The sequence below is a fragment of the Bicyclus anynana genome, chromosome 12, assembly GCF_947172395.1.
Source record: "Bicyclus anynana chromosome 12, ilBicAnyn1.1, whole genome shotgun sequence".
Classification (NCBI taxonomy): domain Eukaryota; kingdom Metazoa; phylum Arthropoda; class Insecta; order Lepidoptera; family Nymphalidae; genus Bicyclus; species Bicyclus anynana.
This window is the reverse complement of record NC_069094.1, coordinates 12,803,180-12,816,749: the sequence shown is the minus strand read 5'-3', so window position 1 is coordinate 12,816,749 and position 13,570 is coordinate 12,803,180. Positions and strand designations below refer to the sequence as shown.

The following is a 13,570-nucleotide window of genomic DNA, read 5'->3' as shown; positions in this document are numbered from 1 at the left end:
TGTGGGTTCGAATCCGGTTCGGGACATGCACCTCCAACTTTTCAGTTGTGTGCATTTTAAGAAATTAAATATCACGTGTCTCAATCGATGAAGGAAAACATCGTGAGAATCTTAATTCTCTGCGTGTGTGAAGTCTGCCAATCCGCATTGGGCCAGCGTGGTGGACTATTGGCCTTACCCCTCTCATTCTGAGAGGAGACTCGAGCTCAGCAGTGAGCCGAATATGGGTTGATGACGACGACTATTTGCTTATGATTTATTTGGTAAATGATTCATTTTACGTTCCACGTGTGGCAAACAATAATTCTAACTATACCGACCTGAAAGGATTCCTTAACTTTAAACCAAACATAGATTTATTTATTAGTTTTTTTACTAAAGCCCAAATAGCAACAGCGAAAATTCAGCACGTGTGAATTGATGAAAATGACCTTACTAGCCAAGTGAAAAACTAACACTTATGTGCTAAAACTCTGGTTATATTGATTTTATCTAACGTAACTTCTTAATGTGTCTCACAGATGATTATATCAGAGAATTATATCGGTTATTTAAATATTATGAAAGACGATTGATATATACTAATCTCATGTCTCACGGACGTATTGTTGTCACGGATGAAAATGTTTGGTGGTAAAAAGTGAAATAATAATAATAATAATAATATTTATTGATTCACTAGTATACATAAAAATAATTTACATAAGTCTGTGATCTCCACACTAGGATTCCCTGTATTGTGGTAATCACTTTCTTCCACAGTAGTGAAACAAGAATATAACAGTTTATGAAGTGTGTGACAAACAATTTAAATTAGGAAGTAAAGTTAAGTTAGGTGGTAAGTTCTTAATGCTAAGTTTATATAATTCAAAATAATTACAATATATATTATATGAATATGCGTGTGTGACGGCCCCTGTGGCGCAGTGGTATGCGCGGTGGATTTACAAGACGGAGGTCCTGGGATCGATCCTCGACTGGGCCGATTGAGGTTTTCTTAATTGGTTTCTGGCTGGTGGGAGGCTACGACCGTGGCTAGTTACCACCCTACCGACAAAGACGTACCGCCAAGCGACTTAGTGTTCCGGTACGATGTCGTGTAGAAACCGAAAGGGGCGTGGATTTTTATCCTCCTCCTACCAAGTTAGTCCGCCATCCATCTTAGATTGCATCATCACTTACTAGAGCTAACTTGTGAAGAATAAAAAAAAAATACGAATACGATACAAGCCTTGGTAATGAGGAAGGGGCTGCTATGCCGAGCCCCTTTCTTTACTTTTTCCACTGCTAGCAATCATATGCGACATGATAAATAATGATAAAAATACAACCGACTTCAAAATCAAACAAATGTAGTAAACTAAAAAGCTAAAAATAAAATCGTATGTGCTACCTTCTGATCAGTTTGAAGGCGGTACAAAGTTAGTACTGTGTTAATTAAAGCCTTCTCTAAAAGAACTGTCTAAAAATCTAACAAATCATGATTTGAACGGCTTGAAATAATACATCACTAACTTGGTACCGCCTACAAACTGATCAGAAGGTAGATAAGGTATTTTGTATATATTTTTCCATATTTATTTACGCATTTAGATGTAAAGTTCTTATCAACATAAATTAACCACAAGGTAATGTAAACCCTCATCTCAATCACCAGACCCCTAATGACTGTTACAAAACATTTAGATGTAAAGTTTTCATCAATACAAATTAATCAAGTCCAAACACAAGGTAGCTACTGTAAACCGTTGAGGTGTTCCCTTACCTGTCCCTGGTCTCCATCACCAGACCCCTAATGACAGTCACAACCCAGCTGGGTGTATAGTTCTTATCAGTACAAATTAATTAAGTCCAAACACAAGGTAACTGCTGTAAATCAATGAGGAGTTCCCGCATCATCGTGCATCGGTTCCATCATCAGGTTGACACTAGACCTTCATTGAATTGTAGTGCTTTAAAATACTAAATGAAAACATTAACAAACGGACTAGTTGCCTGTATAACTTTCGAAAGTTTTCCTCAATTTCTCCAGGATATCATTATCAGATCCTAACATGATTACTATTAGACAACTGGAAAGCATATCCTTTCAAACAAAAAAAAATAATTTTCAAATCATTTCAGGCGTCTTCGAGTGAACATACATAAAAAAAAAAGATTCCGACAAACAGAGAACCTCCTCCTTTTTTGAAGTCGGTTAAAAATCATCCCCACGTAGGCAACTATCTTTATGTGAGCAATAATCTTTAAACGGTTTTTACCAATCGATAGAGTGATTCATAAGAATGGTTTAGTTTTTTTAGTTATACTCATGTATTTATGTAAATCTGATTTTAACTAGTATATTATTCGTTTTGATGTTCATTTTATCAAAGGTTAGTCAATAAATATTGGGTTTTCTATAAAAATGTCATGATCAAGCAGATGCCGTGATGGCAATGAGGCTAATCTATGAGGCATGTGACCGCACTATAATGGAAGCGCGATTCTGTTGTAGGTTACACTTAATGGGTCTTCCTTATGATAAAAGTATGTAATAAAGTATGATTGGATCTTCAGGAATCTAGGAGACGTCACGTTTGTATTCTTGTGACCTTCTTGATGCATTGCGATACAAGCGGAAGGTCCTGAGTTCGATTACTGGCTTGGTGAGTCCAGAATATTCAATTTTTCCGACTCGCGATTCGAATTTAGGCGATAAATAATATATATTGGGGGGGGGGGGCGTCTTCGTCCGCGTGGAAATCAATGTAAACTTTCAACCCCTATTTCAGCACTCTCGTGGTTGAATTTTAAAAAATTCTTGAATCACAGTATATTTAGTAATATTTAGTACTAGCGGACGCCCGCGACTTCGTCCGCGTAAATTTCGATGTCAACTTTACTACTACCCCTACCCTACCCTACCCCTACCCTACCCTACCCCTACCCCTACCGCTACATCTACCCTACCCTATCCCTACCCCAACCCTACCCCTACCCTACCCCTACCTTACCTACACCCTACCCCCATCCTACCCCTACCCTCCCCGTACCCTATCCCTTTCCTACCCCTATCCCACCCGTACCCCTATCTCACGCCTATCCTACCCCTACCCTACCACTTCCCTATCCAACCCGTACCTCTACCCTATCACTACCCTACCTCTACCCTTACCCTACCAATACCCTAAACCCGGTCGTAAACCTACCCTACCCCTTCACTACCCCTACGTTTCCCTACCCGTACCCTACACTACCCTGTAACTTCTCTATCTTACTCCTACCCTTAGCAAAATCGGTCCAGTCCTTCGAGAGTGGTGGCCAAGTATGACCAAGAGAAATAGAGACTTCTATGCTAATAATATAAAGAGGTAAAGTTCGTGTGGTTGTAGGAGGTAATCTCTGGATCTACTGGACCGATTTGGAAAATTGTTTTACCAATAGAAAGCTACGTTATTTGCGAGTGTTATAGGCTATGTTTGATCCCCATATTCACACGGGAACGGGAACTACGTAAATGAAAGCGCCGGGCGTCATATAGCGGAATTTCTGCGTCTTTTAGAAATTTTGTATTATCTCCGAAACTATTTGAGTAATTAACATACTGTAAAGGGCAAATCTTATCTCCATAATATCCTTGCGATTATTAAATAGTTTATTTTAATAAGGATTAAAGTTTAGTTGTATAAATAATGATGTAAACCTAAGTATATAAAATTAATAATTTTTAAAACACAAAAGGTACTATATCTGCTAATATATAGAAGATAGATATATGGTGTCGCGGACTTTTTTGTAGAACTTTTAAAGATACATAAAGTCTCCATACATTAATTTCAATTTTACACAATAGTTAAGGCAGCGCATGCGAATAAGTCTGTTTAAGAGGATTTTCAGTCCGACTTGTATGACAAAAACTGTGATAACTCGGCTAATATATATGATACCAATATAAAATATAGCCTATAGCACTCCCCGATAATGTAGCATTCTGCTAGTGAAAGAATTTTTAAAATCGGACCAGTAGTTCCGAAGATTACCCCATTTCAAAAATGTGACAAACTTACAAACTTACAAACTTTACCTCTTTATAATATTAGTATAGATTTCTTTTATGATTTTTATACAACCTTTAAAAAAAATAAACTCAAAAAATTAAAACTTTCCATAGAAACTTTCAGTCCCTATTTCTCCCTATTTTAGTTTTATTTCAAGGTCAAGTGATTTTCGAGATTTCATGATGGATGACGTCTTCGTTCCGAAAGGAGTTGACTATATAATAATCTTTTGTAGATGTCAGCTATCACCCTGTAGAGCCATTATCATCATCATCATATCCCTGCGACCCGCTTGATGTCGTCATTCCAACTGGTGGGGGCTAGACAAACACTGCGCTTACTAGTACGGGTTCGCCATTCCAGCACTTTGGGACCCCAAACGGAACGGTTAGACCGATTTTAATGGGACGTCACTAGGAGTTATACCTAGAAGGTTATTGAGCAACATATTATAGAATATTTTTTATATCGTAAAAATCCACGGTTTCCGCGGGATCTGTGAAAATCTGAATTTCATGCAGACGACCGCTAGTTATAAATATACTATCGAACGCTCGCGACTTCGTCACCCTTAGACCTCCTTAATCCGGCTCTATCGCAAAATCCGTTCTTAGCGGATACCTACTAACTATAAACTACCTAACTGCCAAATTTGATTCCTGTACATCGAGCAGTTTTCGAGATTTCGTGAATTTTCGCATTATTAAGATTTGAGCCGTGGACGTTCAACTTTAAGTTCCCAGTCACTCGTTGTGTCAACGATTTAGCGCCTCGTAACTACTCGTATGTTATTTGTTTAAACTTTTTACGTAATTATGTATGTACCATGCTAAAGGACATGCATGAGGTCAAGGCTGTGCGGCCAAGGTGAGCTTATAAATGTTTAATTCCTTCAATTTAATATCATATCGATGTTTTGTCAAGAATACGAACATACACAATCAATTGCTTGTCATTGATTTTTTATTCCTCTTTTTTAGTTGAATTAGGCAAAATCAGGGATAATACTCATTAAAACATATGATGGGGTCGTTAAAAAATCATTTTTTTTTAAATTATTTGCCATATATCTATATTAATATTATAAAGCTGAAGAGTTTGTTTGTTTGAACGCGCTGATCTCAGGAACTACTGGTCCGACTTAAAAAATTATTTAAGTGTTAGATAGCCCATTTATCGAGGAAAGCTATATAGCCTATTATACCCGTATAACGTATTCCTACGGAAACGGGAATCACGCGGGTGAAACCGAGCGGCGTCTACTAGTTTTATATATGACCAATATTTCCATTCCTCTCCAACTAGTCGGGAAAGACTGTATTAGGAGTGGGAACGACAAAAGACCAACGGGTCCGGGATCATCATCATTTTCTTTAATAGCTATTTCCTACCATATTGGTATAGGCCCTTCAATCCTTTCTGTTTTGTTTAAGGGGTATATAAATGGACGATATGTAATTTATAGTAAGAGTATCTATCTATCACAGTAAAAACGAATATTTACTCTTTTAATTCGTCCACTTTTTAGTAATTATTCTTTTAAATTAATAGATTGTTTAATATTTTTTACGTTTGACTTGTGTTACCAATTAATAATTAATTCATTTCAATATTTTCTATATTTGTGCAGCCTCACAAGTTGCGTGGAAGAGATCGCTACGAAACGATAAGGTCGTCTTTTGTATTTTACTTCTTCTTGTGTTTTATTGATTCTTTACCTGGTTTTGTGATGTATAAATAAAGCGTAAATAAACAAATCCTTGTCTGGCAAATCTTTTGAAGTCCATTTGTTAGTTTAAACCTAGCGGAAGTGAAACGGAATTCCTAGCTAAGAGTACCTATAACTGCAATCACCTAGTACAGGGTTTCTCAAAGTGGGGTACGCGTACCCCTAGGGGTTCGCCATTTAATGGCAGGGGGTTCGCGACAAGATTTACGTAATGGCTTGATAACTGATACCGAGTTAGAATTAATGTTAAATTAGTCCAAAATTACTCCTAAAATTGAATCCATTTGCATCCATCACATTATTATTACAAAGACATTTCTTTTGGTACTTTATGTGTTACCTTTTATTCAAATAAAAACCTTACTTTGTTCAAGAGTCAAATTATTATTTGAGGCGGGTGTTTCATGAGTTAGTGAGGGGTTCGCTGTCACTTGGAAATTTTAATACGGGTTCGTGGAGCCGAAAGTTTGAAAATCTCTGACCTAGTACATCATGCACCGATGAGGTCGTCTAAAAGTTAACCGCACTGCACCATTGTTCATTAAACTTTACTATTTGAATAACAACTTTACGACCAGCTTCAAACAATAGCAGTTGTTAAAGTTACTGGCATACATAATTCATACGCCTTTTCCGCACTTTGCATGTAATGTAGGTACAACTTAAAGGCAAATATTTTGTTATCAAACAAGGATATATCAGTGTTTGCTTATTTTAATGTATTTTAAGTAAATATGTGGCTGTAGGCTTTGCCATCATGGTTGTATTTGAATGCACGTCACATCGCCCACGTTTAGTTTGCACTGTATAAAATTATTAAAGTTGATATTAGGTATAACAGAGAACTGTCGCTACCTGATTTGCGTTTATTTGCACGTAATTTGTAACCGACTTCAAAAAAGGAGTTTCTCAATTCGACATGTTTTTGAGTGTATGTTTTTCTTTATTAATGTTTGTTACCTAACTTCATCATTTATTAACCGATTTTGAAAATTCTTTTTTTGTTTGAAAGAGTATACCTACTTCCAGATTGGTGCCTACATTTACATGAAAATCGAATTGCAATTTTGTGTTAAAATCAAAATAACTGAAATATACTGAAGTCGGTTCCATTTTTATGTTAACTCTATTATCTATCGTATGTTTAGTCGTGGTTATGACAACTACATAGTTGTCATAACCACGACTAAATGAGGACATCCTCATCAGGATATAAAAGGATTCTCTAAATCTAAAGGGACCTTTTTAGGGATTAAGGTTATTAACTACTGCTTCTCATGTTATTTTAATTATTATCCAGAGAGGAAATAAATAATGTATTATTATTATTATTCATATTGTAACGTGCTGAAAATGTCTGTTTCTGTGTCAAAGATTTTATCTTTATTCGATTTTCTTTCTTTATCTTATTTAGTGTTATTTTTGTGAGATTTAAATGTGCAGATGAGTTATATCCTAGACGTAAAAATTTGGTTACGAAGCATTTATTTTAACTTTCAGTGCAACGTTAGGTATTTTAGATCATGTTTCTTTTCTACGTTTATTTTTTGTACTATTTTATCGAAAAAATGTATGTTTGATTTTATCTTTATAATTTATATTATATTGTAGGTAAAATATTAATTCACTGCTAAAACAGTGTAGGTATTATTTTTATTTTTCTTTTTTTTGGTATTAATGGGATGATACAAAAATAAACAGTTTTTTTAAGCAGTGTTGGTAGTTAAGTAATTTAAAGTAATTTTTATTTGTTATTTTAGAATTTATTAAATAAAATCCATTCATTAGTTACGTCTTTGTAAACAATGAATACAATTAATGGTTCATAGTTAAAATATTATATTATGCTAATACAAAGTTAACAATGAATAAAAAATAAATTAATATGTAAATATTTATTAAATATAAATTATCTAAACAACAACTTACTTCACGCTAATCTAATACTAGAAGGTCATTCACGACAGCATCATATTGTTTTTAAACAAAAACCACAAGACCTTCAAACTGTTCAAAGTTCACGCACAAACAATCAGTTAAAAAAACAAGATAGTCCTTAAAATCCTTGTAAAACCAAGGAATATTCTAGAATGCTCCAAGCTCTGCGTATAACAGGCCCGAATTATCAGTCGAGTCACTCTGCCACGATAGTGAAATAAATACTGCTACAAAATTTCATACTAAAGTTAGTAAACTATACATAGACGTTGCCAATCCTGAAGCCTTGCGACTTCGGTTTGGAGAATAAGTTTGAGGCGGTTTTCAATATACTGATGAGCGGGCTTAAAGTCGAGGTTTCCGCTTGGTAGTAGGTATCGGGCTGGTTGTACTGGTACTGGTATTGGTTGTCGAATTGTTTGTAGAAGTGGAACTTGAAGCCCGGGGCTTCCACTGTGCTGTCGGGAATGGCGTTCGAGATGTAACCGCTGTTGTTATCCACGGTTTGGTAGCTTGAAGTTGCGGTGTAGCTTGTGGCTGGAACATGAGAAAAAAAATCAGTAATAAGTCCAGTAAAACAAGCAAAAACTGAATAAGGTTTAGAATTATGCAGAAAACTAATCGAAAATTTGCGTAACTAATTAAGTGCAACTAATCACCCCTAAGTATACAGATGACATTTACTGAGTTGCAGAAATCCGCTGGATGTAGACGGCTTATGATTGTGGTGTAAGAAAGAAAAAAGTCTTTACAACAGATGGGCATCTAGTGGCTGTCAATGACTATTAATTTATTTAATAGGATGACAGTAAAAAAAAACGAAAGCTACATGAATATATTTGTAAGATACTCACAACAAAGACCAGAGTATTTCCTAGAATCAGCGAGTCCATAGGCACTGCAAGACGGGCGTCCCTTCTCGTATGGGTTGGATCCAAGAACGTTGCCACCGGGGCCGTAGTTGCAGACATACAACTTGGTGTAGCCACGAGCTGGGTCATAGTAGAAGGTGTAACCGCAGCCGACTTGCGATGTCTCACCCCAAACCAACTGCAAAGAAGAAACAGAGGTAAGAAACCTTTCATAATACAATGTACTGATGCCTCAAGACGATGGCTGACGGAAATTTCAAAAAAAGCAAAACTTAGATGAATTAAACAAAAATTGACGTTCTTAAAGCAAGAAAGTCTGCTGTTTCTCTTTAATTTTATTATATAAAACTTTAGATGGATTTCAATTTAGGTATCACTGATCGTCATAAGTTTTAGTGTTTTATTACAAGTATAGCTTGCCACACAAGATCGAAATGCAAAACTACTAACAAAACTTGTTTTTTAACAGGTTCCATTATCAGGTTTAATTCAATCGGAACATTATGACGTAGCTAATTTATGAGTATCAAGGGGTCAGTCGATAAACGTATCTTACCTGAGAATAGTGTCCTGTTCCATGTCCACCGCTGATTGGTTTGAAACCAAATATGCGGACTTCGTCGAACCATGCGTTGATCTGTTTCATGAAGTCTGGTACGGAGTCCACCGCGTCGGATGGTGGACGAGTGGTCCACGTGGCTGCTAGATTCTGCCCCACGGGGAAGCGTCCAACGTCGCGTTGCGAGGCGCGGTCGTGTGCTGGGGTGCATTGGTCAGCCCAACGTTGCGCCGTCGCTGCTAACTCATCGTCCCACACCTTAACAATAGAAATAATACATCAATAATGATATTCTCCTGATAGAATGGAACATCATTATCATCATCATCATCATCATCATCATCATCATCATCATCATCATCATCATCATCATCATCATTATCATCATCATCATCATCATCATAATCATTTTCAGCCACAACGGACGTTATGACTCTCGTAAAGACTTGTGAACAAAATACTACGGTCCCGTTTGATGTCATTGGTACACCTAGTCGACCAACACTTGAGACTCTTATGACCATCAGCTCTTGCAACTATGTTTTTTTCCCATTGCTACTCCAGTTTTGTGACTCATTGAGCTAAGACTTCGGTATTTCTGCAGATCTCCTCATTTTCAAAGCTCAGTCACGCGCTGATTGATATGACCCTTCAGAGCCGTCTCATGAGACTCCTAATTAGCGACGAAGTACGAGTAAAAAGTACAGTAAAGACTGGTGTAATTATTATTCATGTATGTATTAATTCTATTTATAAAATATGTATTATCGTATTTTCATCTTTCGTTGGCTAAAGAGGATTTTCAAAAGACCAATTATTTGGCGGTCTGTTTAAGAATTTCAGCGTTTTACGCATCATGACAGATTTCCGTCAATATTATTTCGAAAACAAAAACCGTGAAGTAAAATGGAAAGGTAAACAACGGATAGACTGCATGTGTGCACTTTGTAGGACGGTGAACCTTCGTAAGGTCAATGTCACTTGGATGCGCAATACCTTCGCTTTCGATTTATTGATCGCTATCAGATGTTTTACAGCTTTTAATAATGATTTTTTTGGTTTCTTTATTCATATGCCTTATTGTGTAGTAGTAAGCATGTTTAACTGATAGTAGGGTTACTAGTTCGGGGTCCGAGTTAATCAAGCATTATTTTTGTAAAATATGTCACGAGAATTGAGAAAATGCTGATTCCACAATAATTATACCTCGATACCTATTCAAATTGCTTTAATTTCGCATTACAGATATTTTCATTTATTTACTACGCCTTTGTGGTTGTTTACTTTCCCGTGAAATAAAAAACACTCTACGTTACTCGCTGATAATGTAGCTTTCCATTGAATACATATTTTATAAAATCGGTTTAATTTTAGTTCAAAACCATTATCCGGCAACATCCGATTTCAAAGACTTAGTTGCTCCATTAACTAGACGTTTTCACTAATTACCGAAACCAGTTTCTTTTATCCCACAGAAGCTTAATAATTTTACTCGAAAGACAACCAGTTTTGTTCCCGTTAAAACTGGATAGCAACAAAATCATAATACACGGCAACATAAGTTATTGTACATTAACATTTATTATTTGAATGGGCCTGCATTGATCGTTATGTCACGTAACATAAAATTATACATAACGAAATGATGTCCACCTGACTACGATCAAGCAGAAATTGCCAATAAAAACGTTTAAATTGAATATATTACGGTATAAATTAAGGATTTACATTGCGATTAACTTATAAGAATCTATAAAAATTGTGGGAAAATAAACTAAATACTGTGATAAATCTTTAACAACCAAGTAAATGGTATAATTATTATTTATTTATATTTCAATCTTATTTAGGTAGGTTTTGGATGATAGAAACGAAAATATTGTAGTAAATAGTATTATAATATATTGTTATTGAAATTTTTGTTTTTTTTTTTTTAATTCAACGCGCTTATCTCAAAAACTACTGGTTGAAATTGAAATATTGTTACAGTGTCTGAAAGTACATTTTTGTTAAAGGAGGTTATAGGTTAGGCTTTAAAAGCGTGTGAAACCACGGTTCACAACTAGTAATAAATAAAATAGCTACATGCAATATCACGTAGTCCACACGCTATTAATATATCTATTTTTACACCTCAACATATTGATTATACAAATTTGGTGCCATAAAAGCATTTTCATAAATTATCACCAATTGAATATTCAATCAGGTTGTAAAATGTACTAAGTAGTGTCATAATTTTTGCTTTTTACATACCATTTCCATCATATTAGCTGCCGGAGGTTGACTGGACACTTGGCCAAGAGCAACTGATTGGCGTAAACGATTGTGGGCATCCACGATCGCTTGCTTTTCATATGCCGTTAGACCTCCAGTTCCTTGAACAATTAAGAGATAATAAGAAATTTGATATATTTTGCTGAATATCATATTAACATGTTAAAAAATCAACGATAGTTAATATATTATTGTTAACGTCGTACACGGTTAAAGTTATACTATTGTTAACGTCGTACACGGTTAATGTTATATTATTATTAACGTCGTACACGGTTAAAGTAATATTATTATTAACGTCGTACACGGTTAATGTTATATTATTGTTAACGTCGTACACGGTTAATGTTGAATTATTGTTAACGTCGTACACGGTTAAAGTTATATTATTGTGAACGTCGTACACGGTTAATATTATATTATTATTAATGTCGTATACGATTAATGTTATATCATTTTAAAGTTGTATTCTTTATTTTCAATGGCAAGTTAGCCCTTAACGACTGATGTTAAGTAATGGAAGCGAAGTTTCTAAGATATATATCGTACCGGAACGCTAAATCGCTTGGCGATACGACTTTGCCAATAGAGTGGTAACTAGCCACGGCTCATGTCTACGACTAGACCAGACTTGAGCCAATTTAGAAATTAGAAAACCCTAAACTGATTTGAGCTGGGAATCAAAACCAAATCTCTGATGAGTTGCACTACCAGTTGCTCAAGAGAGGTCGTTAAATGATCGATCTTGATCTTCAACGTTCAATTTAAAAAATCAAGGTTAAAAATTACTATTCAATATGATGATTCCATTATCCACTGATAAGATTTATAATAAGACCGGTGCGTGTTTCATAGGTGTCTAAAGTCAATAAAATTTTACGACCTCGTTCTATACTAGTATGCTAAAACGGTGTTTTACATAGAAATTGCTTCGTATCTAGACTGGGTGGCGGCGGATAAATTTATGGGACTTTCTGACAGTTCGGATTTATTGCACGTAGTTCACAATTCATTTAGTAACAAGTGTAATTGTTACATGACGGATTTCAATTGATATTTTTAAATTGATTTTTATTATTACAAAGAAATAGGTAATAGACAAAATTTAAGACTACATTGAAATATTGTTTAAATAGTAATTTATTAGTCACTTATTTCTACGATATAACTAGGTTATAGAAACTTAAAGCTACAGTTAAATTTGGAAGATAAACATGTTATAGAAACTATAATAATTAAAAGATTAATAATGTTAATTCCTACACAAGGAAGTCAATTATGGATAGGAAAAAGAAAATTAATAGGTGAAATTGAATTACATACTCAGCATTTGCTTGCCGGCGCCGCAGCCCTCTGTTGCCGTAAGGAGACCTCCCAAAACAAACACTAGGGCAATCATCTTGATTTATTATTATTCACAACACTTTAAACTGAAATATAAAACACGATTTACTATTGCGATTCGTAACAAAAGTGGCACTTATATTTACGAAACGTCAAATGTATTAAGCCGGTGGTCCGCCACACAATGTGTCGCGCTCTCGCCGGTCTTTAGCAATCTGTGAGTTGAATGTTCAAGCGCGCGCTTAAATATCGTTCTCCGAGTTCCCATGGAGACGACGTGACGCCGAGACCTGCCGTTTCTGTTCATAGCCGCTGCAGTACTGCCTCCGGACCCTTACAGTCCCTTACCAAGAAAAATTATCCACCCTGAAAATCACTTTCGTAAACATGTCGAGTTGCTCGAAATGTCTCCTAAAACAGGTAAGCTTCAAGTAAGCTCGCTTCTTCGGTTACGATATAAATTAATGTTAAACGCTCGTCATCTGACCACTTTTTACCTGCGGTAATAATTTAAAACTCATTATTCGGCAGCCGGTGGTTGTCAATGAAATCGAGTTTCTTGTGATACGTCCAAGCCAAAGGTGGAAATATGTTGACAGATATTGGTCGGAACGGAAGTGGTCTTTATGTAAAATTATAGGCGGCTAAAAACAAGGAAAGAATAACATACCCTTTTACGAGTCAAAGGCTACTTAATTTTATGAGCTTTGCAATATAAGGGAAGATGGTCCCATAGTCGTGTCTACTATTCACTTGCAAGGAAATTAATGAGTTATCTACTGAAGCATTTAAATGCAATGCCAAGCACCAT

General features: G+C 35.7%; 1 protein-coding gene across 1 annotated transcript; it reads right to left on the bottom strand.

Moving 5' to 3' along the window:
- Nucleotides 1-7,649: 7,649 nt before the first annotated feature.
- LOC112048951 (venom allergen 5) lies at nucleotides 7,650-13,010 on the bottom strand. The gene is made up of 5 exons (XM_024086662.2): nucleotides 12,739-13,010; nucleotides 11,395-11,516; nucleotides 9,136-9,396; nucleotides 8,562-8,757; nucleotides 7,650-8,244 (listed from the first exon to the last, which is right to left on the bottom strand). The coding sequence occupies exons 1-5, from the start codon at nucleotides 12,812-12,814 to the stop codon at nucleotides 7,964-7,966; spliced, it is 936 nt and encodes a 311-aa protein (XP_023942430.1). The 5' UTR covers nucleotides 12,815-13,010; the 3' UTR covers nucleotides 7,650-7,963.
- Between the last annotated feature and the right edge of the window lie 560 nt (nucleotides 13,011-13,570).

Bases quoted from the DNA above. Each gene is read 5' to 3' on its own strand.
- LOC112048951 (XM_024086662.2), bottom strand. From the start codon at position 12,814: ATGATTGCCCTAGTGTTTGTTTTGGGAGGTCTCCTTACGGCAACAGAG. The intron at 11,517-12,738 runs GTATGTAATTCA...TAATTGTTCAAG, and splicing joins CGCCGGCAAGCAAATGCTGA to GAACTGGAGGTCTAACGGCA. The intron at 8,758-9,135 runs GTAAGATACGTT...TCTTCTTTGCAG, and splicing joins GAACAGGACACTATTCTCAG to TTGGTTTGGGGTGAGACATC.